This window comes from Clinocottus analis, unplaced genomic scaffold, assembly GCF_023055335.1.
Source record: "Clinocottus analis isolate CAN_PGR_092001 unplaced genomic scaffold, fCliAna1.0.p SCAF_11, whole genome shotgun sequence".
NCBI lineage: Eukaryota > Metazoa > Chordata > Actinopteri > Perciformes > Cottidae > Clinocottus > Clinocottus analis.
Window position 1 is genome coordinate 7931225 of NW_027175832.1, and position 21778 is coordinate 7953002.

At 42.5% G+C, this 21778-nt stretch overlaps 4 protein-coding genes across 5 annotated transcripts in view; 2 read left to right on the forward strand and 2 right to left on the reverse strand.

The window, feature by feature from the left end:
- Positions 1-1262, forward strand: part of mul3 (mitochondrial E3 ubiquitin protein ligase 3) — a 2027-nt gene extending 765 nt beyond the window's left edge. The window contains exon 5 of the mRNA XM_068571545.1: positions 69-1262. Within this exon, the coding sequence (XP_068427646.1) occupies positions 69-561 (493 nt within the window). The 3' untranslated portion in view covers positions 562-1262. The remainder of the gene's footprint in view (positions 1-68) is intronic.
- A 78-nt stretch (positions 1263-1340) lies between these two features.
- eif2b5 (eukaryotic translation initiation factor 2B, subunit 5 epsilon) lies at positions 1341-6462 on the reverse strand. Its single transcript, XM_068571544.1, has 16 exons — positions 6267-6462; positions 5879-6003; positions 5617-5802; positions 5344-5521; positions 5167-5247; positions 5010-5087; positions 4598-4910; positions 4357-4502; positions 3858-4002; positions 3681-3782; positions 3469-3570; positions 2563-2653; positions 2338-2461; positions 2121-2246; positions 1858-1968; positions 1341-1627 (listed from the first exon to the last, which is right to left on the reverse strand). The coding sequence occupies exons 1-16, from the start codon at positions 6423-6425 to the stop codon at positions 1565-1567; spliced, it is 2130 nt and encodes a 709-aa protein (XP_068427645.1). The 5' UTR covers positions 6426-6462; the 3' UTR covers positions 1341-1564.
- A 688-nt stretch (positions 6463-7150) lies between these two features.
- On the reverse strand, positions 7151-12533 carry LOC137781902 (crystallin J1C-like). Of its 2 annotated transcripts, none has more exons than XM_068570914.1 (10): positions 12515-12533; positions 9618-9684; positions 9122-9298; positions 8911-9009; positions 8736-8828; positions 8493-8649; positions 8094-8209; positions 7836-7913; positions 7544-7683; positions 7151-7442 (listed from the first exon to the last, which is right to left on the reverse strand). In XM_068570914.1, the coding sequence occupies exons 2-10, from the start codon at positions 9682-9684 to the stop codon at positions 7344-7346; spliced, it is 1026 nt and encodes a 341-aa protein (XP_068427015.1). In that variant the 5' UTR covers positions 12515-12533; the 3' UTR covers positions 7151-7343. The 2 variants fall into 2 exon arrangements, with proteins under 2 accessions (XP_068427015.1, XP_068427014.1); XM_068570913.1 differs by lacking the exon at positions 12515-12533 and adding an exon at positions 10286-10425.
- A 244-nt stretch (positions 12534-12777) lies between these two features.
- Positions 12778-20576, forward strand: casq1a (calsequestrin 1a). Its single transcript, XM_068603482.1, has 11 exons — positions 12778-13186; positions 16433-16526; positions 16833-16933; positions 17108-17219; positions 17486-17559; positions 18136-18266; positions 18375-18420; positions 18590-18644; positions 18865-18965; positions 19092-19166; positions 19519-20576. The coding sequence occupies exons 1-11, from the start codon at positions 12950-12952 to the stop codon at positions 19867-19869; spliced, it is 1377 nt and encodes a 458-aa protein (XP_068459583.1). The 5' UTR covers positions 12778-12949; the 3' UTR covers positions 19870-20576.
- Positions 20577-21778: the final 1202 nt, after the last annotated feature.

The following is a 21778-nucleotide window of genomic DNA, read 5'->3' on the forward strand; positions in this document are numbered from 1 at the left end:
TAACACCAAAAGGTGTCTCTCTTCGTCAATCTACCGGCCTGTTAATGCCAAGTTTATTATTGTTCCAGGAATGCTCGGACAACGAACAGAAAAGAAAGCAACAACTCAGTGCCTTTCAGCCTTGTCAGCCCTGGCGCCTACATCACTGACTTGTACGTGAAGATTCAAAACCCTCTAGAGGCCTCTGGATGCTTCCTGGACAGGGTTTACTACAAAGTGAGACGTGCCGAGGAGGGCTTGGCCAGCATGCTGTTGCAGGGCCTCAACGGGGAGAAGCCGGTGGCGATGGAGGAGAGCGAGGAGCTGCTGCGGGTGGGCAGCACCCTAACCGGCTTCGGCGAGGTGGTGTTGGAGGGGGGTCAGGTGATGAGGCTGCAGGCCCCGCAGGATGGCCGCAAATACATCCTGGTGCCCACCGACCACCGGAGCTTCATGGACAGGCACGAGAGATCGGCCAACATGTGGAAGATGCTGACTGCTGTTACCGGCATCACGGGGGCTTCTCTTCTAGCCAACATCATTTACGGCCTTGTGGGGAATCGAGACGACAGACCAAAGTAGGCTTGTAGATGTGGATGCTGCGGGTTGGGCGGCTTAAATGGCTGCGACAGCTTTGTTTTGGGTCTCCTGATACTGTGTTCGATTCCATAGAACCATCGTGATACGCAGAAAAGGTGTCAAATATTGAACAAAATGTATCAGAAACATAGAAAGCACAGCAGCATTTTAGAAAATGCAACAAAACTGTAAACTAATGAAAAAGTGACAATTTAAAAAAAAAATAAGATGGAACTTAGATTTTATTATATATTACCATGTTGTTACTGTCTTCTTGACGCTCTCTATACACCCAAATCCTACACCTGACAGTGTGGCAGTTCATTGTGATGAAGACGATGAGAAAAAGGTGAGTTAGGAAACATTTTATTTTTTTAATTTTATTTTTTTAATAAAAGGGAAAATCTGAGAGTTTACTGTGATCTCTGATTTATTTTCAATCTTTTGCTTTAATTGCAAGATTTTACCTGTCAACCCATATCAAAAGGAACTATGGCTATTTAATCATTGTCGGTCTCTGGGCCTCATGTCCAGATACGGTATTAAAATCCAATTTTATGTGACTTTTTACTGCATCTATTTAGCAGACGATCTATTATCTCTTTAAATCATTGTTTGAGGACCTGCAGTCACTGTTCAGGTTGTAGACAAAAAGAACACTGAACACTGTTGTACACTTTTTTTAATATTTAATAAAACCTTAAAAAGCAACTGTTTTATTGTATTAATTATAATAACATTGTGTTTGTGAAGTTGACAAAAATAACAGATGATGCATCTCCAAAGCAGTCAGAGGGGCTTTCTTCTTTATTTGGATATTGATAGTACACAGCCCTTACATAACGCGGCACTGTGCGATTAAAATGTATGTCACGGTGAACTGTACAGAGAACATCCTGCTGGATGTTAGTGGTAGAAAGCTGCTGTGGAGGGTAAAACCAACCGCCTGAGTCCTTTTTATCCAAACAATAGTTTAGCTTTCACAGATGTCCTCAGGCACTCCTCATTACTCCCCTCCCTCCTCTGAAGACTCCTCGGCCTCCTCCAGCCACTGGATGAACTTCTGGAGCTGTTGGAGATAAATGTGACAACACTGGATATTGTTCTTCTTTCTTTGTAAGCCTGGTTGGGCCCCCTTCTGCATAGTTTACAATAATATTTCATATGTTCTTCCTCTACGCTGTTTTAAATAATGTCTTAATGCATTGCATCACACCGTCCAAACATTAACCCTTCATTGCATAACTGAAATGATGTCATTGACGGCATCCCGTGTGACCAAGCTCCCCCTGTACCTACCCCCTGGTTCTTGCGAAGCTGCCTGCTCTTGTCGGTGGTGGCTCCCTGTGAGAACCAACGTAGTATAGTCTCTTCCTCCAGGATCTCCAGCTGGTACATGTTCATCAGGATCTGGATGGGGGAGGGGAGAAAAACACGCAGCATCCTCAGCACCAGGTACAGTCCAGGCTTGGTGAACGCGGAGAGCAAAGTTGCAGAATACTTTTCTCGTGACCCCGAGATAAAGCAGGTTGCCGAATAGGTAGTGTGGGTTTGAGTCTGACCTTGACCATGGCAGCCCAGTAGCTCTCCTGCTCCAGGAAGTGCTCCTCAAAGGCAGACAGGCAGTCCAGATAATCCTGTGCTCTCTTCACGTAGTTCTTAAACACCGGCGCCCACTTCTTCAGTAACTGCGAGTTGGACAGAGACAAAAAGTGCAAACTAAACATTGAGGATCTTTACTTCCACCGTGCCGACGCTGGACACACAAGACGTATTTACCGGTAGAAGCAGAGCAACATATTGTGACGGAGTAAGCTGCGGGCCCTGCTGCTGGAAAGGGTACTCCAGCACCACTCGGGTTAAAATCTGCATCACCTCTTTAAGACAGATGTTGTAGGCGTACCTGAAGAGAAAGAGAGAGAGAGTGTCAAACTGACCGTGTGAAAAACAGCCACTTTTGAAAGAGAGCATTAGAACTCTGGGCAGTTTTAAGTCCTTTCTTACTTGAGAGAGTTGATTTCAAGCACGAGATTGTCGCAGCTGATGTTTTCCTCCAAACCTCTCTGCAGAGTACCGAGCACCTCCATTTGGAAGACTGCACATGGACGGACCAACGAACAAGAATCAGAGAGGAGGACGTCTCAAAGCCAAACACAACAGAGAGGCTAAAAAAAGATCTGAGGCCAGGGAGACTTGAATATTGTGACCAATGGTAACCCTATTCTTCAGCTTTTTTTCCTAAAAATCTTTACAAGAAAGCTTCCTACTGGTGTGCACAGACTCTATGTTAAGATATTTGAGCCGTATTTTACCCTGGAATTTATACTAAATAATGTAGTTCCTTGCAAGACACTTCCTTGGAAATTAAAACAACTTAGAATTACGTGATCGGACTTGAGACAAAAGTGGAAATCATTTATCCTAATTTTCCTCAAATATAGGCAACAAAAAATGATGAGTATCATAGTTTTTATTATGCGATACAGAAATGTTCCCGTGTTGTTTCACGAAAAAAATGTTTCATGTGAAATGTCCTCCAGATTTTTTTGTAATAAAATGTCTGGAAAGATTTTAACAGCTGTTGTTCAGCAGCTATTGAGAGCAATCAGTGTGTGACACAACGCTAAAAACAATAAGTTGATTAAATCAATAACTGACATTTAAAAGAGAATTGTACATTCATAAAAAATAAACTGTCAACAGGTTAATCTGTGATGCAAATGATAGTTAGTCGCATCCCTTAAGTGATTAATACATATAATTTTGTTTAGTGATTATTATTTTGTGGGAGTAATCAGAGTGATGTAGTATTGATGATCGCTGGTTTTGTTGTTGATATTTTGTCCCTTGGGGCCAGTAGGGGGCAGACATGTGGTTCCACAGACCGGTGAAATGGACGGACTCTCTCACCTTTGACATCATCCATCTCGGGGGAGGGGATCACCTGGTCGTCAGGGTCATCTGGCTCGCTGTCCTCACTTTCGCTCTCGGGGTCAGGATTCAACACCAAACCTGTTGCACAGGAAACAAAAGCCAGGCTGCTGGGACACGGACCATAGCGCCACGGGAAATGGATTACTTACTAAAATTAACTAAACAAGCCAGTCGGCTCGCTATCCTACCCCACAGGCCCTGCGACAGCTCTTCGTCCTCTGTGTCGTCCAGACTGCTGACCTTCCAGATGTAGCCTTTCCCCTCGGCTCCAACCTCTGCCGGGTTAAACGCTGGAGGACAACAGCTCGTTAGCACGGAACATTTACCGATTCAGTGCACGTCGTCAGTACACACTCAATACACACCTTTCAGTTTGGTTTTGTCTTTGCTGTGACCCACGGCAGCATCGTCACTCAGGAATTCATCATCATCCTCCTCTTCCTCCTCGTCCGGATGGTGCATGGACACCACAGTGCCCTCGGGGAGAGAGGTGTTTGGCCCAATCACTACCTTGAAAACCCAAAATTGGATTTATTAGCTCTTTGCCAACATGCAAAGTTCTCATTTAAACATTTCAAAGAGTTTTCATGTGCTGGCTAATAAGAGTTAGTGGTTGGAAGATTTGAAACGTCTGAATGAGTTGAGTAGCTTTTCAAATAATGTAACAATGTATACACATTATTAAATGCTAATCCTTTGTGTGTATGATGATTGTTGAAGTTGAAGCAGCTGTCAATTTAAAATATTAGACGCTGCGATTCAGGTGAAAGTGCTGGAAATTTGAGCTGGTAATTTAAGGGTATTCACAGAATGTTGTTTTAGCTAACTGACCTGAAAAATAAATAAATAATGACAATCTCTTACGTTATATGCCAGGACACACTGTTTGTTCAGCTTCACGCCTTCTTTGATCTCTGCCTTGTCGCAGACCACAGACTGGCTGATGACCACGTTGCTGGCAATGTGCACATTACTCCAGATGTAGGCGTGGTCAAGGGTTACATCGTCCCCTGTTGTGTTAAGAAAGAAAGAAAAATGGGTTGACTGTGAACACCACTTTTGTTACGTGCTTTTAGTGTCGGACGCCGCCGGTCGGGGAGCTCACCTATGGTGCAATTGTTACCGATGACGCTGTTGGAAATGTAACAGTTGGCACCGATGCTCGTGTCGGAGCCGATGAGGACGTTCTCCTCCATCTGGCTGCCGTGGCCCAGGCTGACTCCAGACCCCCGGTAGACGTTGTGGCGCGAATACGTGCAGCTTCGTCCCTTCTGGTCGACAAAGTTGGCCTCGGGGGTGAGCGGGTAGGCCCAGCGCCGCACGAGGTCGGATGACACAGCGTCATACATGAGGAGGTTGGAGACTCGGACGCCGTAACCATCCTTGGTGACGTGCATGTGTATCTGGTTGCCTAGAATCTGAAACAGAAAAAGGAATCAGTTATGCTTCGAATGGCATCTGTAGGTTGACATGATCCCAATTTAAAAAAAGGAAAAGGCGCTGTGGCTGCGCCATACCTCTTCATTGACCAACATTCCTTTGACAAAGTCATTTCTAGTCTGGTAGTCAAAGTTGTCGGTAAAGAGCTCAGCAACCTGAAAGAGGAAAGTAACACTTGTCATTTCACTCACTAACGGTCAGATCAATAGCTCTTGTCTGTGCACAAAAACTAACCTGCGGGGAGCAGATACTGATGTGACAGTCCAGGAGGTCGTGTCGAATTTCAAACTCGTCGCTTCCGTTGTGAAAAATGTTCTGCAAAACAAACCGTAGCGACTGTCAATCGGCAAAAAAAAAACAAACTAAAAAAAAGCCCAGGCGAGTTGATGCGGCGAAATGTGCCACTCCTACCATGGGGAACTGCAGCCTCTTTAGCCCTTGGGTCTTCTGGTAGTGTAAAATCCGCTGACTCCTGCTGTCCATAGCAACAATAACGTCATCTTCCTCGCAGCGAGACTTGTGACCCGGCGAGGATTCCTTGAACACCATCGTCATCACCGAGATGTTCTTCTCCATCTTTCGACGATACCTGTGTACAAGAAAAAAAATGACACTGTGGTAGAGTAGCACAGATGGAGATAGTCCCTCAGGCTATATTAATAACGACGACTCATCATCTCTTACCTGTGCTCATGCAGTGCCGCACTGATGTCAATATTCGAGACCACATCTCCGTAGACTAGCACAAAGTCCGAACGCAAGAGGGACTTGGCATCCACGTCCCGGAGCACGTCCCCTAGAGAGCGGTACAGCTCCGAGGTGATGATGTGAACCGTGTTTGGCGAGGTGGGTCGGCACCACTTGGACTTCCTGTCCAGACACAGAGGCAAGTCACATCACATGTCACTGATGATGATGAACACACACAGCGTCAGTGGAAACTCACAGCAGGTGTTCCTTGATTTGACTGGCCATCCAGCAGCAGAAGACAAACGTCTCCTGCACCCCGGTGGACGTGAGGAACTCCATGGTGTAGTCGATCATGGCGACGTTGCCCAGCGGCAGCAGAGCCTGTCGTCATTGAAAGAAAAAAACGTGACAGATGTCAGAGGTGGAACTGTGAGTAGCTTGTTCGGCGTCAGGGGTGGAAATAAGACCCCACGTGCACTGTTAAACAAAACCAACCCAACCGCTCTAATAGAGGCTAAATGGTGACGCGTTTAGCGCCGTTATAACGGTGTCCCCTCTGTGTCGGTGCAGCCCTGTCACTGTTTACAGCATGGACGTTAGTTAGCGAACCATTGGCGCCCCTGTTAGCATAGCTCGATGCCTACTCTCGGATGGTCTTTGGTCACCGGGAAAAACCTCCGGTTGAAGCTGTCGGCGACTAAGACAGCCTGCAGAGGCTTCTCCTCTTCCTCCTGCTCGTCGGCACCCTTTCTGCCCGAAAGGCTAGCGCCCGGACGACTCTGTTTTCCTCCTCTACCGGCCATGTTTGACTACCAGGTGCTAGCGCGACTCTGTCGTCAGATTCGGCTACGGCAGCTGCGCAGGGACAATTCTCCTTCGTGGTTGTAGTGAAGTTGGTATTCGCACGGTGCAGGATTCATTGTGCCTTTGGTTACATTGTCTAGATTCCAACTGTGTACTTTGTCTGGAGCATTAACCTGCAATCCTATTAACTAAAATGTAGCATTGCTGTAACATTACAGGAATTAAAAAGTTTGTAAATATATTGTACAACCGTTTCAGATCATACTTGTTTACCTATTGTATTGTATACTAAATTAAACAAAGGTTAAAACTAAAGTAGTGTGTGTCAGAACATTTTGAAAATGTATATCATTGACTAAAATATTTGGGAGAGACTTTTGACTAACCCCACAAAATGTTAATTGGAATCCATATTTTGTATTATTTCAAATACATTTATGAAGGAAATACCGTAAGCAGACATTGTTTTTGTCTTGACTGGTCTTTTGCTGCATCTAATTTATACTACAGATATTACATTTCAGTCAACCCACATTGAGGGAATCACATTTCAAAAAGCAAATAAAAAAAAAAAATGTTTACTGTGTGAGAAGTCAAACAGTACATCCTTCCCAATCATAATAATTCACCCCTTCCCAGTCATAAAAATTCGCAGGGATTTTTTATATGAATTATATTTGAATTTGGTTGACACGCGTTGCACAAAAGATTCTCTTGAACGTGATGTTTCTCAGGATGACTTTATTGCAACTGAACATCTGAACCAACATGTTTAACTTCATCAGAGACAAAAACATCTGGCTCCTGCCGTCCAACAGTTTGAGCAAGAACCTTCATTCACTGTTCTGTGAAAACTCAACAGTTTTTCCATTATGTCCTCAGCCAGCTGGAGCACATTAAATGGCCAGAAAAAAAGACTATTGGTGTTGTTTGGTTATCTTCTTGGCGTGCTCCAGCACAGAGTCATAGCACTGGGTTTTGGATGTCCAGGAAGCTGGAATTCCCTCAAATCCAATCTGTGAGAATTCAAATAGCAAATTTTTAGAAATCAGACAGGCAATGCTGTTATAATAAAAAATATATAACGAATGTAAGATTAGTACTCATGCAGTCATACCTGGGCCCCAAGACAGGCTCCAATAAAGGACCCTCGGCTACAAGTGCATCCCCCGCAGCGCATGGTGTCTCTGACAGCCTGCTCATAGTGCTCGGCCGTCAGGACTCCATGTAGCGCCGCTTGGAACGCACCGGGCAAACCTGAAAAAACAAAAGCAGTAGATGTAATTGAAGTGAAGGAACTCTAACTGGTGGTCTCAGGAGTTGTCTTGCCCTGTATATGACCACGTCCTAAGTAACAGTAAGTACTCTAATTCTGATAAAAAGGATTCAAACGAGCTTTGTGAGGATACCTCATGTGTTTGGAAAAACAGTGGGGATCAGCGCCTGAGGAGTCTTGGATAGATTCTCCTTCACCTGATGAATGTGCCCTGGAATCAATCAGAAGAGGGTCAACTCCCAGACAAACGTTATTGCATTTTTTTTTTTTTATTTAGTAACGATTTTGTATATTAATCGCACAAAATGAGGAAGCGTGAACCCTTTGAATCACATGACTCGGCCTCATGAATTTGGTATACTGGAGCAACAAAGCGACAGGCCTCACATACCAATGATTGCTTTGTCCAGATCCTGGGGCTGCTTTCTGTTCGGATCACTGAGCTGTGCGAGTACTGAGTCCAAGGCTTTGGGATCAGGCCCGTTCAGGATGAAATGCTCCAGGAACCTGGGAAATGAGTCAATGTACGTATACTCGTTGACAGTCCTGTGTTTGTCCTTTTTTTTACTGCAACTAATTGTCCCTGCATCGAGCGTGTCATTGTTGCATTGATAAGTGCCAGTACTGGTTACATATCTTCGCACCTGTTGTGTCTTCCAATACAATGTGTTTTTAAATCTTTAAAAAAAGAATTTTTGGTTCATTTGATATTTATTTCAGATCCCAAATTCAGAAATTAGCAGTATTAGAAGTACTAATAAGTAACAAAAATAGTTAAGTTTATACACACCTTGCAGCTGCTAGGGTCTCTGATACACAAGCATCATTGTTCTGTGTGACGCGGACTGCCTGCTCAACTTTTTCCAGCATGTCTGGCTTTCCTGCATAAAAAGCCACCAGAGGAGCCAGTTTGGCGATTCCATCAATCTGACAGTCGTTCTCACAGCCTGCAGGAAAACACAACACTTTAGTTAGAGCCGCTCCCCTTCGTTACATCTACAGCTATTTTGTTGTAACACTACAACGGATCTACCAGTCTCCTCTTTGCCCGCATCCACATTCTTCAGGAAGCTCTTCAAACTTGCGTGTCTCCACGGCCCCTCGATGGGCAGCTGAGGTCTTGGCCCTGTTGTAAACGAGGACAAACGCATCATCAGATTAATGCATTATTCTGCACACAACACACTTGTGCTGGATAAGTATTGTACCTCCTCTCTCTCTGTAGGGGTCGTTGACAGGCGTGTCATACTCTGATCCGGGACCAAAGAATTTCAGGGTCCGCTGCTTCAGATCGTCAATGTTTAGACCTGGCCACGTAGGTTACATGAATTAGACACAGGGTAAACATGAAACTCACACTGTGAAGGCGCACAGCTTTATTTTTCTAACCAGGTCGATGAGAAGAAGAAGCAAGCCTACCCCCACATGCAGACAAGGACTCCAGCAGAACAACGGCCTGGTCCCCATAGCAGCTCTGCTGGCCTGTCTGCCTCCTGTAGAAAGGGTTGGCCGACTCGGGGCAGAACTCTGGGTTTGGATGCTGAGCCAGAATCCCCTGCAGCTTCTGGAGGTCATACACCCAGTGGAGGGGCTGCGCTGTAGGGGGGGCGAGACAGCAGGTTCATCTCTTTTTTTCTAATGACTTGCTTAGCTTAGAAAAGACGCGACAAAATGCACAAAAACATTGGTATTGTCTATAAGGGTAAAACACATAGGCAGCACCTCAACAGAATAGTGTCTGCTGATGTTAAATAGTAAGACTTTGATAAAAAAAATTAAAAAATAAAAAGAAGAAACTTTAAGAGTATTAAATCGGGGTATGAGAAGGAACCGTTTTTATTGAACTTAATACAATGTACTGATTCCATAAGACACACCACAACGCAACACTTTGACATACTTTCTCCATCATTACCTGCAGCATCCGCAACTGTCGATCCTACAATGGCTCCTATCGCTCTGTTGGCCACAGATGCAGCCATCTGTAAAGACAAGCCGTGGCATTTAGGAGAATTGTTATTATTTGTTGATAAAAAAAATAATAATAAAGGTTATTACTGTTATTACAGCTGAACCTGTCGATTAGTCACAATGATTATCATAGGTTAGATCACTTTTCGGGGAGGGGAGAGTGGGGGAGACACTGAACCCTCTCTCTAAAAGGGATGTTTTGCAGCTGGTCTCTGATTCCCATCATTGTAAACTGAATGTCTTTGGGATTTTGGCCTGAATCAGAGTTGCAGTACCACGTGACCTTGAGCTCTGGGAAGTTGTGTGTCTCACTATTCTGTGACAGTTCACAGGACTAAAGGGCATCGATTAACCCACAATAATAACACAATAATAACCACAGACATATAAATCGATTTCAGGGATCTGCACCCTGCTTCCTCTTCTGTGATCTCAGGCTGAACACTAACGCGAGGGTTGCTAATGGTGAAGCTGCTGGCAGCCTCACGATTGTGCGTGACTTCCCCTCAGCAGTGTTTACCACGGGGCCGAGCAGCGGCAGCTAGCTCGCGCCAGCTAACTGACGTCTGCCAGGCGAGTCGCTGAATGGAGGCGGACATGAAGAAGCCTTACCTTGAACTCCGGCTACTGTGACGTTGTGTTAACTCACTAATACTGACCGGGCACACTTTTCACACGTTGCTCACGAGTGAAGTGCGTGCAGGTAGCAGTGTTCCTAAAACAAACATGTTATGAAAGGTTGTAACCCCGCCCACCGGAGAAGGAAGAATATAGCCACGCCCCCCTTTGTCGGCACACTTTGACCAACATGTTTGTTAATGATGCTATAAAAGCTGCAACACACGTGTGCTTTCAGTGCTTCAGCGTTTTATTGGATGCATTACATATACGATTCAATACAATACAGGTACGGTAATGTGTTTACACATTGAATACTCCACTGACAGATTGGCAATAGACACTTAAGAACTTCACTGTAAAGCTTCTAAATCCAGTATTCAATTTGCAATAGGTCATTAAACCTTTTTTAAATAGCAGCATTTATGGTGATACTCTCGTCACACAGGGCCCAGATGGGCTCACAGAGGGCGCTCCTAAGGAACTGGATCAGGATTTTATTTACTGACCATAGCGCCGTCTGCTGACCAGCAGAGGTAACTGCTGCAAAAACGGGTGACCGGAAATGATCGCTCCCTCTTGCTGACAAACTTTCACATATTAGAGACTCTCTACCAACTGTGTGACACACACGCACAAACACGCACGCACGCACGCACGTCAAAAGAATGTGGTGGAAAAAATGTGCTTAATTATATTGGATTAAAGAGGGCCAAGATGCTGTGCGTTGTAGGTACAGGGTTTCTAAAAACAACACAGCAGTATGTTATTTCTTTTAGAGCCTCTATACTCAGCCCATCAAAGGGTGAAAAGACATCCACAATGAAAGACAAAAGAAGAAAAAAAGCAGCCCTTAAAATCCCTCAGTCAGTGATGCAGGGCAAGTGTTTTCGATCCTCATCAAAGTTAAAACATCTGCTGTGACATCACTGACTGAAATTTCAGTTTGTGGTGCAATATTTGCTGGAAAAGTAGAAATAATAAAACATTTTTGGTGTATGTGTGAATTGGCTGAAATACTATATTCTCATTTATGGATAAATTCACCTATTGTGTCTGATTCATAACCAGGAAAAGAGTCATGAAAGCTGTTGTGTGGCTGTTGTAGTGGCCATTTGTCCCATGAATAAAATGAAAATAAATATGAATCAAAAATAAACCCAAATCAAAAAGCCACTGATACACCGTAGGTATGTAATTTACACAGCTAAAAAGAATGCAGGGTCCATGCGGGAGTTCCGGTTTTACTGATGTTTTATTGAAACTTAAAATAATCAAACAAATCCTAATACACCAACTAAATCTAACCTAAATAAACAAACAACTATACTTAAACAATATTACTTGTAAATAAAATAAACTTATAATATGAGTAAATAGCTCCGACAACTGTAAATTAAATTATGTAATCGACTCATTCCTTTTATAATATGGTGTTAGTCACACGGTGATCCACAGTATAGTTGTGTATTCCATAGTCACTGACACCTCCCACTCCCTCTAACATGACTATCACACACATACAGTCTGTTCATCCTTCAGCGACTGCCTTCAAATGGAATCTTTCCTGCTTCAACACTCCCGGCTGCCTGTCCTGCCAACGGAGAGACGGGATGCGTCTGTGTTTTGGGAGTCTTACGACGATACCATGTAGTCTCTATTTAAAGATTACCTCCTCCCTTTCAATCAGTAAAGTAATATCACATCATCTCCAGCACACATGCTGCACACATTGCGCAGGACAGTTGTCTGTACCAATGGACCCCCCACCTAAAGAAAATGCCGAACATGGCCCCTCCTGTAAAACTCTACGTTTCACTTTCTTCTTGAGTCAGGGCTAAGTGACACCTATTCACTGAGTCCTCAGCAGGTGCACCCTCTCCTCTCTCCATGTCCCTGAGTGACCCGGCACCACATTCTAGCGCTACGCCGGTGCCAGCAGCAGCAAATTAGACACCGGCACCCCCTGCCTGATATGTACTTCTGTGTCCCACATCCATTATTTTTAGCTGGGATGCAATCCTCCATCTACACTTAATATGGGAAAAGAGTGCCTCGTATTCGCTGCCACCTCTAAATCCATCATAATGTATAACTTTTTCTTCAGTTGGCGCAAAGCAGCTCAACACACACACACACACACACACACACACACACACACACACACACACACACACACATATACACACACATCCCATCCTTCTATATTTCTTTATTCCTTACTTTTGCATCATCTCTCTGCACCTCTGTCACTGTCTATGGGGAGAAAGAGAGCAGGTTGGTCCTCATCTCCTCACTCCACCCACTTGTACTTGTCTGAAACACGCACATATACACACAAACACACACGCACACACACACACACACAAAGCTGTTACCCCAGCAACCCATTGGCCCCCACCTCATCTCTCCCGATTACACCCCACGTAGACGTATACTTGCACCTATGTCAAACTAAGCCCAACCCCTCTTGCACCCTGTGCCCCACTGCCAGTTACCCATGTGAGGTTTTTAATAAGGTGGATGCAAGAGTTGGTCTTGCTCTCTTCTGGGTGACGCGGATTGGAAGGGGTTCTCTATACTTTACCAAACTGTTCAGGTTTTTTTTTTTTTTACTTTGCGAAACTGTAAATACATCGAACAGCCTAGAGAGGAGCCATGAAGTGGACCGGGGTGCTTGTGGCAGTCTTGCTGTCCTTTGGGGCGCTATCACTGGGCAAAGAGAGCTTGGACTTCCCAGAGTACGATGGCAAGGACCGCGTGCACGACCTCAACGCCAAGAACTATAAGTCTGTGATGAAGAAGTACGATGTCATGGTGGTGTACTACCATGACCATCCCGGATCCAGCCGCGTCGCCCAGAGACAGTTTGAGATTGAGGAGTTGACCCTTGAGGTGGGTTGAGTTGGGGACTAGTTGGGGTAAAGTATGAAGGCTAGCGTACTGATGGGAAAGATGTATAACTCGTGCTGAATGCATAATGTAGAGCACCCAGAAATGTGACGCAGTCTTGAACTCATAGTCGCTGTATAGAGTTTGGTTGGAGGTTGTATGTATTTTTTATCTAATTTGATTGTATTTGGTTGCACAGAATTTGAATCATGCAGAATACTGCTGGTAGAGGAATTAAGCTTTAAATTAAAAATGTAAAAATAGGTGTTCATTCATTGTAAAGGTGTAAGTGGGTGGGTACAATAACAAGAAAGAGAATATTTGGCAGCAAAGACATCTTCTTTTGCAAGATTTCAAATGTGTTAAATGTGACATTGAGCACAGGGAACGTTATTATGGGAAGGTGATGCTGCAAGGTGGAAAATAGCTTGGCTGGATTCAGAAACGCTGATATGTGAAGTTGCAAAAAATGTGTCATAAGCCTGCGGTGTCGTCAGTGTAGCCCAAGACCTGAGCTGTGGATATCATGTATTCTGGCAAAGGCTAAGCGTGTGTACAGTGCGTGCGTGCATGTGTGTGTGTGTGTGTGTGTGTGTGTGTTTGTGTGTGTGTGTTGATGTACCTATCAGTACCTCAGGCTCCTGTCAGCCTGCATACTCAGCAGTTTCAATATATTCCTCACAGAGAGACATTACATCATTATTCAGCAAGCTTTCAGTGTCAGCTCACATACGGATCAAACCTCAACTGACTTGGGGTCATGTTACTTTTTTTTTTTAAAAAGAAAAAGAATATCAAATGTCACTCATAAACTGCATTTTTCAAGAAAAGTTATATTTCGTGTCCTTCTTGGCAACACATTTTAGATTGGGCCAAAAGAACAACCAGACCGGATCTTCTCAAATGTTATTTATATTGTTTGAAGAAATACTGGTTCTAATATATGCTGTGAACTTAGTAGTGATGACAGATCTTTGGAATATATACACTGGATCATGTAGCAACCATGTATTAGGGCCTTTGGCGCAGCCACTGCTCAGTGTATAATAAAAGCGGCTTCCTTAGAACTGTTATGCTTGTTTCAGGAGAGCTGCGCACGTTGCCTAAGGGCTCCTTTTAGAATCGTCTTGCAAAACAGGCACAAGTATAGAAAGGAAAGCATGAATACACGCTGCTCCCCCTGGCATATCACATCCCATCAACAGCCTTTGGGGTCTCTTATGGGAGCCTTTGGGATGGGTCTCGGGGCTGGAGGCCAGCACTGGAGGTCCTGGCTCCGGTAGTGCACCCTCAGCTCTGCGCTGTGATTGACACTAGAAGTACTGTACTTGTCAGCGGATCCCAGAGCGCAGAGCATCGCCGCCACCTCGCCAAAATAGTCCGTGGGCTGGTGTGGCTTCTACCGCTATATTTACCCAGAGATGCTTTTGTGGAGGGTCAAGCTCCCCGAAGGCTTGCGTTTCTCCTTATGAATGTATTATGATTTACATTTAATGAGGATGTATTATTAGTCACAGGGAGCAGCAGCAGAAAAGGTCCTTGAAGGCACTCTGTTAGTAAAAAGGTTTAGTCAAATATGACATGGTGGGAGCGAGGAGATCATAATTAGGTGTTTTCTCCCTTGGTCAAAGGGAAGGTATATTGTTAGGGGCCTAACAGTGTGACTAGGGTCTACTGTGTGTGTGTTAATGCTAAATAATGTTGTTGTGTCTCCAATTAAATGACTGCATTCTACCTTATACCGACTAAATGCACAGTTGTATTAAATTGCTCACTGTCCATGAATACAGTTTATATAAATGTGAAATGGTATGACAATGTATGAGGAGAAATCATTTGTGGTCTGCAGAAAAAGGAAATGAATTTGTATTATATTTGTATTAAATTTGTATATATATATATATATATATATATATATATATATATATATATATATATATATATAAATATATATGGCCCTGTTGTACCATTGAACAGGAACAAAATGGCAGTATTTAAGATAACATTTACATGTATTTTAGCTGCAGAGCATTTTTGCATATTTTGCATGATGGTTTAGCTATGAAATCCTATCCGAGCTACTCAGGATGTTGGTCTGACCTTATATGCAGTTAGGGAGGTTCAGTTGCTCCAAAGAAATGATACACCACGGTCTCACAAGTCTGCATGTTTTATACTTGGAGGATAAGTAGAAATTAAGCTATGAAATTGCTTTTCATATGTATTTTTAGACTGCAAAAAATGATGTCATCAGATAATTGATTTGAATTCAGATAAACAAACTCTAATGTTTCTGTGCAAATACACATATGTATCTTTGTTTTTATTCAAATGTTCAGACAGGAAAATGGAAACAAATTAGATGATGACCAGCATCAATACTCAGTGTTTTACAATGTATCTCCAAATGTATCCTTCCGTTGCTTAGATAGTATGAAGCCGTACTCACCTCAATCACTTGCCCTTTAAAGGCTTTTTTTAGCCTACTAAATGCCAAGAGGGTGAGGTCAGCATTAAAATATAGTTAAATGAAAAATAAGATACACAGTTACAGTAAAACTAAATATTGTCCCTAAAGACTCAATTTGCTTCTTTTTTATCTATACATCTATATCAAGTAAGGTGTATATACGTTTTGCACTAAAGATATATTTGCATATATTCTAATTCACCTGCTGCTAAGGTACAAACTCACTAACTCAGCAGCTTCATTGTGCCCCACCCATCTGCAAACAATTAAAATAAAAAAACAGAATGTTCTGCTTAACAACCTGCAGGACAGTGATGCGGTGAGTCAAACTATTTATGACGGTTAAAAGCAGCTGCTCAAGATCTCTGACAGCAGTGTCTACCCATGTATGTGTGTGTGTGTGTGTGTGTGTGTGTGTGTATCTGTGTGTCTGTGTGTGTGTGTGTGCGTGCGTGCGTGCGTGCTTTTTACCATCCAAACACACTGACACAACCCTCGAACCACTTCCTCAATGCCGCATGTCTGTGAACATCGCTCTGCCATTGGTGGAATCAACTGTCCGTCATGAGGTTCAAGTTTCATACAGATTTAGAAAGTGCATACGCAGCGCTCTGAAAAGCAGGCTTTTAAGGTAATGAAACAACTGAGTGAGACAACTGTATCAAAACGGTATAAATATGTGCGAGAAACTGCACAGGCTTACAGGCCTGTTCATGATTTATGAGCTCACACTGGACTGACATACCATGCCCTATGTATGACATGTCTTTGTCTTACAGCTTGCAGCCCAGGTCCTGGATGAGTTTGACGATGAAGATATTGGAGTCGGCCTCATTGATGCAAAGCTCGACAAAGTCGTGGCAAAGAAATTAGGTAAACCCTTGGCAACATGACTGCAGACACTTATAACATAATCTATCATACAAAATGAGACCAGCCACTATCATTATCTTAGCCATTAATCGTCAGAGTAAAACTATATTGGCTCCGCTTTTGAACTAACCTGTCTAACCAGATATACTGAAGCTGAAGATGTGGCCTGCATAACTTTAGTGCCACTGTAAAACAACTTATCAGCCTTGTCCTGAGCTGGCACTGTCAAAATATGTGGGAAGGATGAAGCCAACTTGTCAGCACATGACCTTTGCTCGGGGCGGGGCTTCTTCTCTTTTTCCACAGGCCTCGATGAGTCCGACAGCATCTTCATCTTCACAGACGATGAAGTCATAGAATATGACGGCGAGCTTGCAGCAGATACCATTGTGGAGTTCATCTATGATGTTCGTGAGGATATAATCTCCCAGTTAATAGCCTGCTTTATTTTAGAAGAAGAAAAAAACACATCTCTATATCCCAGTTTGCTTTCTTTAAAGACACACAAAATCTGACTCTGGCTTCTTCTTTTCTCTGCCCTCCCCCTCTTTATCCTTCATGACCCTCTTGTTCTTTGATAGGTTATTGAGGACCCAGTGGAAATTATTGACAATAATAGGGAACTGAAAGGCTTTGAAAACGTCGAAGAGGACATCAAACTGGTGGGCTACTTTAAGAGTCACAAGTCAGAACGTAAGAATCTGTACTGTGATGGCATGATAACCTGTTTCAATTTGTCTTTCTTACAGTTACTTTTCATCATAATTGCTCATGATTGCAAGTGCAACAGATGCCAGGTTCAGATTGCTTGAGTTAACTTTGAGCTGCAGGCTGATTTGATTTTTTTTCAAGTGACAACACTAGGAGCCATATGAATGATGAGTGCAACAAGTCTACATTCTTAGATATGTCATACAGGAGCTACTGAAACAACTTTATGAATGCCTATAACATTTCAGATTTTGAGGCTTTTGCCGATGCTGCTGAAGAGTTCCATCCTCACATCAAGTTCTTTGCCACATTTAGTCCAAAGGTGAGTAATAAATATTATTATCTAAAGTGTATTTCATCTGGCATTTGATGTTGAGCAGTTAGCGTACAGTGGGGTTAACAAAGCTTTTTTTGCATAACACAGCTATCCACAGCTGCAGAAATGAGGTTGAATGAGAGCATAGGTTGTGGGGCAGAGAGCCAAATATAATGCTAAAATACACAAAAATGATCCTGAGATGAGAGATGTCAGAGTTCACTCAGTGGATTAGTCCATACGAGCAACTCTTTTTATATTACATGCAGTCGTTTGGTCCGTTGCTAATTGGAACATGGTAATCAGTGCAGCTTTAATATCATAACATACACACATTTTTTTAGAGCAATGGGCCAAAAATGGAGCCTTGAGGCGCTCCACAAAGAAGCATAGTCCTCTTTGAGGATGAGAACGTTTTTTAATTCCATTTATTGAAAACCTATACTGAACAATATGTTTACACAATACTAAGTTGGTGTAATATTTCGTGAATGAAACCTTTTTTGAATCACCCACTAACATGGCTCCTGGGTCGTTTGTGCACAGGACGAGTGCTTCTAATCCTTGGGTCGTGTGTTACAGGTTGCCAAAACTCTGGAGTTGAAGCTCAATGAGGTGGACTTCTATGAACCCTTCATTGATGACCCAGTGGTCATCCCAGGAAAACCTTACTCTGAGGATGAGCTGGTGAAATTCATTGAAGATAATGACAGGTACGTCCCATCAATGCTACGCTACAATGATATCATGAGGTCAGGGCTAAACGGTCCATCATGAAAAACAAAAACGGATGAAAACTTGCTCCTTTGTGATTTTTCAAGACCAACCCTGAGGAAGCTGCAGCCACACAACATGTATGAGATCTGGGTAAGAACTACAACACTTTCGACAGCTGAGCAAACAAGCCCACAATACTGTTTCTGTCCACTTGGTCTTCCATGAAGAGGCTTTGCTGAGATTTCAACTCCAGAACAGTCTCTGGATTTCTTCAACAAGTCACCCCAGTGGGTTCAGTTTGTCTTTGTTGTTTCCACAGGAGGACGATGTAGATGGTGAACATATCATTGCTTTTGCAGAGGAGTCTGATCCAGGTAAAGAAACCCTGAATAAATTGTAAAGATTATACACATAAACGCCATAAGATTATGTTAAAATAACAACCAGTCACTGCTCAACAAGTCTAGAAAGAGTTAAACTGGGCTGCAGATGTTCAGGTGAATAAAGGATGAGTATCAAAATGAACTGCAAAGGCTTTGTGATTCACCCTTGTAGTTTAGTTTTAGTTTCACTGTCGTGCTCTCTACTTCTTAGACGGTTTTGAGTTCCTTGAGATCCTGAAGCAAGTTGCTGAAGATAACACAAACAACCCTGACCTCAGCATTGTCTGGATTGACCCTGATGACTTCCCCCTGGTAAGTATACAACACTGTCCAATAACGCTTGCTGAAACAAATATTCTTCACGTAAGTCACATTTATTTGATTGACCCTGACTTATGACAGCTAAATTAATCCCAACGTGTATTTTCTTCCCTGCAGCTTTTGCCACACTGGGAGAAGACTTTTGGAATTGACTTGTCCTTCCCACAGATTGGTGTTGTCGATGCTGGGGATGTAAGTCATATGCTACTTCATTCAGAGATTGCCTGATGCTGGAAGTCGTGGTCATTTGATGAATTGCAAATGTGTACGGTAATATGAACAATCTTGATTGATCTTGTTTTACAAATCTTGGGGGACTTGTCTCATAGAGAATGTATATCAAGGTCAAATCTACTTTTAAAATCCCTAATATTCCTTAATATAATCTAAATTTGGAATTCATCACCCTTCAACTAATTTGTGTTTAATCACATTATCTCGAAAATAACTGGCACACAGGAAACCTGGGGCATGAAGTATACTACTGTAGATTTATGTGTTTCTCTTCTTCTTCTTCTTCTCCTCATCCTCTTCCTCGCTGCAGGCTGACAGCGTGTGGATGGACATGGACGATGGTGAAGACTTGCCAACTGTAGACGAGCTGGAGGACTGGATCGAGGACGCTCTGTCTGGTGAAATCGATCCTGATAATGATGATGATGACGATGATGATGATGATGATGATGATGATGACGACGACGATGATGACGACGATGATGATGATGATGATGACGACGACGATGATGACGATGATGATGATGACGACGACGATGATGATGATGACGACGACGATGATGATGATGATGACGACGATGATGACGACGACGATGATGATGACGATGACGACGACGATGATGACGACGATGACGATGATGATGACGATGATGATTATTAAATCATTAAGTCATAATTTACTCTTTAAGTCTGACCAATGCAGTTTCAAGAGTGAACATCATTAACTTTGTCAAATCATCGTCTTTTGTAACAAGTTCCCACGTTGAACTCATCAGTCCATTTTGATATCTCATCTGTTCATCCTCCTCTCCCCCATCCCACTGGGACAATATTCCACTACTCGTTCAGCCCTCTCCCTGATTAATCTCATTGATTTTCTAATCCTCCATGTAACAAAGTACTTTATAGAAAAGATCCCACAGTAACTTTATTCACACATAAAACATTGTCTGGTGCTATAAAAAAAGAACGAAAATTATTTCAAAACCTCGCCATCTACAATTGATTTATATATTATTATCAAGTTTATATTTTCCAAAACACTGGAGGGGTTACAGTGTTGTATGTCTGAGTCCATCTGTGGAGTCTGTTGCAGTCTGAATGTGTTTTGTCTGTTCATTTATTTCCTTGTTTACCCCGAAACAACTGAAGTCAAACCCACGGGTGCTAGCAGGCTATTCTGAAGGGTCCTAAGTATCACCAGCCTACTCTGTGAAATCAATGTAACGCTGTACACTGAAAGTGCTGTACATCATATGGATGTTTTCTACCATGATGAAAATAACAGCCATATTCTATTTTTGTAACAAGAGGATTTTAACTTACTGTAAAGTCTTAAATAAATTACAGCTTGGACAGAAACCACCACCACTGTGTAGTTTTCTTTGAAGATGTGTGCATGCTTGTGAATTATAAATATATAAATTGTATATACATCATCTAAATTGTGCTGCAAGATTCCAGGTTACTACAAACCTGAACCAACATCGAGCACTGAGGTTGTTAGAAAGATTCTTACTTGACACCGGTGGTAAAATCATTAAATCAGGACATTCTGTCTTAGCAAAGAAGGAACAGAGCCAGAGATACAACGTGTTTTGCATATGCAAGTCAGCTCTCTGAACGAGCAGAGAGTTACCTCTTAAACACATAAAATACATAGTCACATAAGCCCTCATGACGTCTTGCACTTATTGTGAACCTTCGTCCCATAAATATGTTTTAAGCCATAAGGACAACAATGATGTGTATTGTCTTCAGTCCAGAACATACAGATATAGCAAATCACTTGACTCTGAACCCAAACTTGCTTTGTGTAAGGGAAAGTTCGCACCGGAGTCATAATTAGAGTAAAGTTCACTCTTATGTTATAGGCCATAAAACAGTAAATATTAAGAGGAAATCAGTTGTTCCCCAACAGAGGTCAGGTCAGAGGTGAACAACCAGCCAAATAAATTGTAAAGTTAATATACATCATGTGCATCATTAGATGCATTTTCCTGAATACTAAATTGTAGCGTCATAGATTTCGCAAAAGAGTTTGAGTTCATATGGACACATTTCCCACCAAACTGTGTATATAAATCAAAAAGTTTAGTGTGCTTTCAGTTTCAGTTGACAAACAACAGACTTCTTAAACTGATCTCATATCTGACCACACAGAGCATGTTGTTACAGGAGTGAACCTGCCTGGTGTTGAGTTCTCCGTTTAGTCCTCTTACAGTAATTCATGCACAAGTTGAAGAAATGAAAGAAGACCAAACTTACTTAAGCATTGCAGCGAGCTACACAGTCAAGTTGATAGCACTTTTAAAGCTCGCTTTAATGATGCTCTTTCTAAAGCAGCAAATACATGTATTACTGTAAAGGGCCACATGAATTACTTATAAAGGAAATATTTACCCATGGTGACCACAGATCCACACAAATATGCACCAGAAAAATGTAATGTTTTATTGTGATTTCCACTAATTACAGAGTTTGATTATTTTTCAAAAATATGATATTTAATATAATATAATATAATATTTAGATTCATATAATATAATACTTGCTCTTAAAACTTAAAA

Coding starts and splice junctions, on each gene's coding strand:
- eif2b5 (XM_068571544.1), bottom strand. CDS start 6,425: ATGGCCGGTAGAGGAGGAAAACAGAGTCGTCCGGGCGCTAGCCTTTCG. Junction 4,911..5,009: donor GAATGTTGGTCAATGAAGAG/GTATGGCGCAGC, acceptor TTTCTGTTTCAG/ATTCTAGGCAACCAGATACA. Junction 3,571..3,680: donor GCTGTCGCAGGGCCTGTGGG/GTAGGATAGCGA, acceptor CCTGTGCAACAG/GTTTGGTGTTGAATCCTGAC.
- casq1a (XM_068603482.1), top strand. CDS start 12,950: ATGAAGTGGACCGGGGTGCTTGTGGCAGTCTTGCTGTCCTTTGGGGCG. Junction 16,527..16,832: donor AGTCGTGGCAAAGAAATTAG/GTAAACCCTTGG, acceptor CTTTTTCCACAG/GCCTCGATGAGTCCGACAGC. Junction 18,421..18,589: donor ACAACATGTATGAGATCTGG/GTAAGAACTACA, acceptor TTGTTTCCACAG/GAGGACGATGTAGATGGTGA.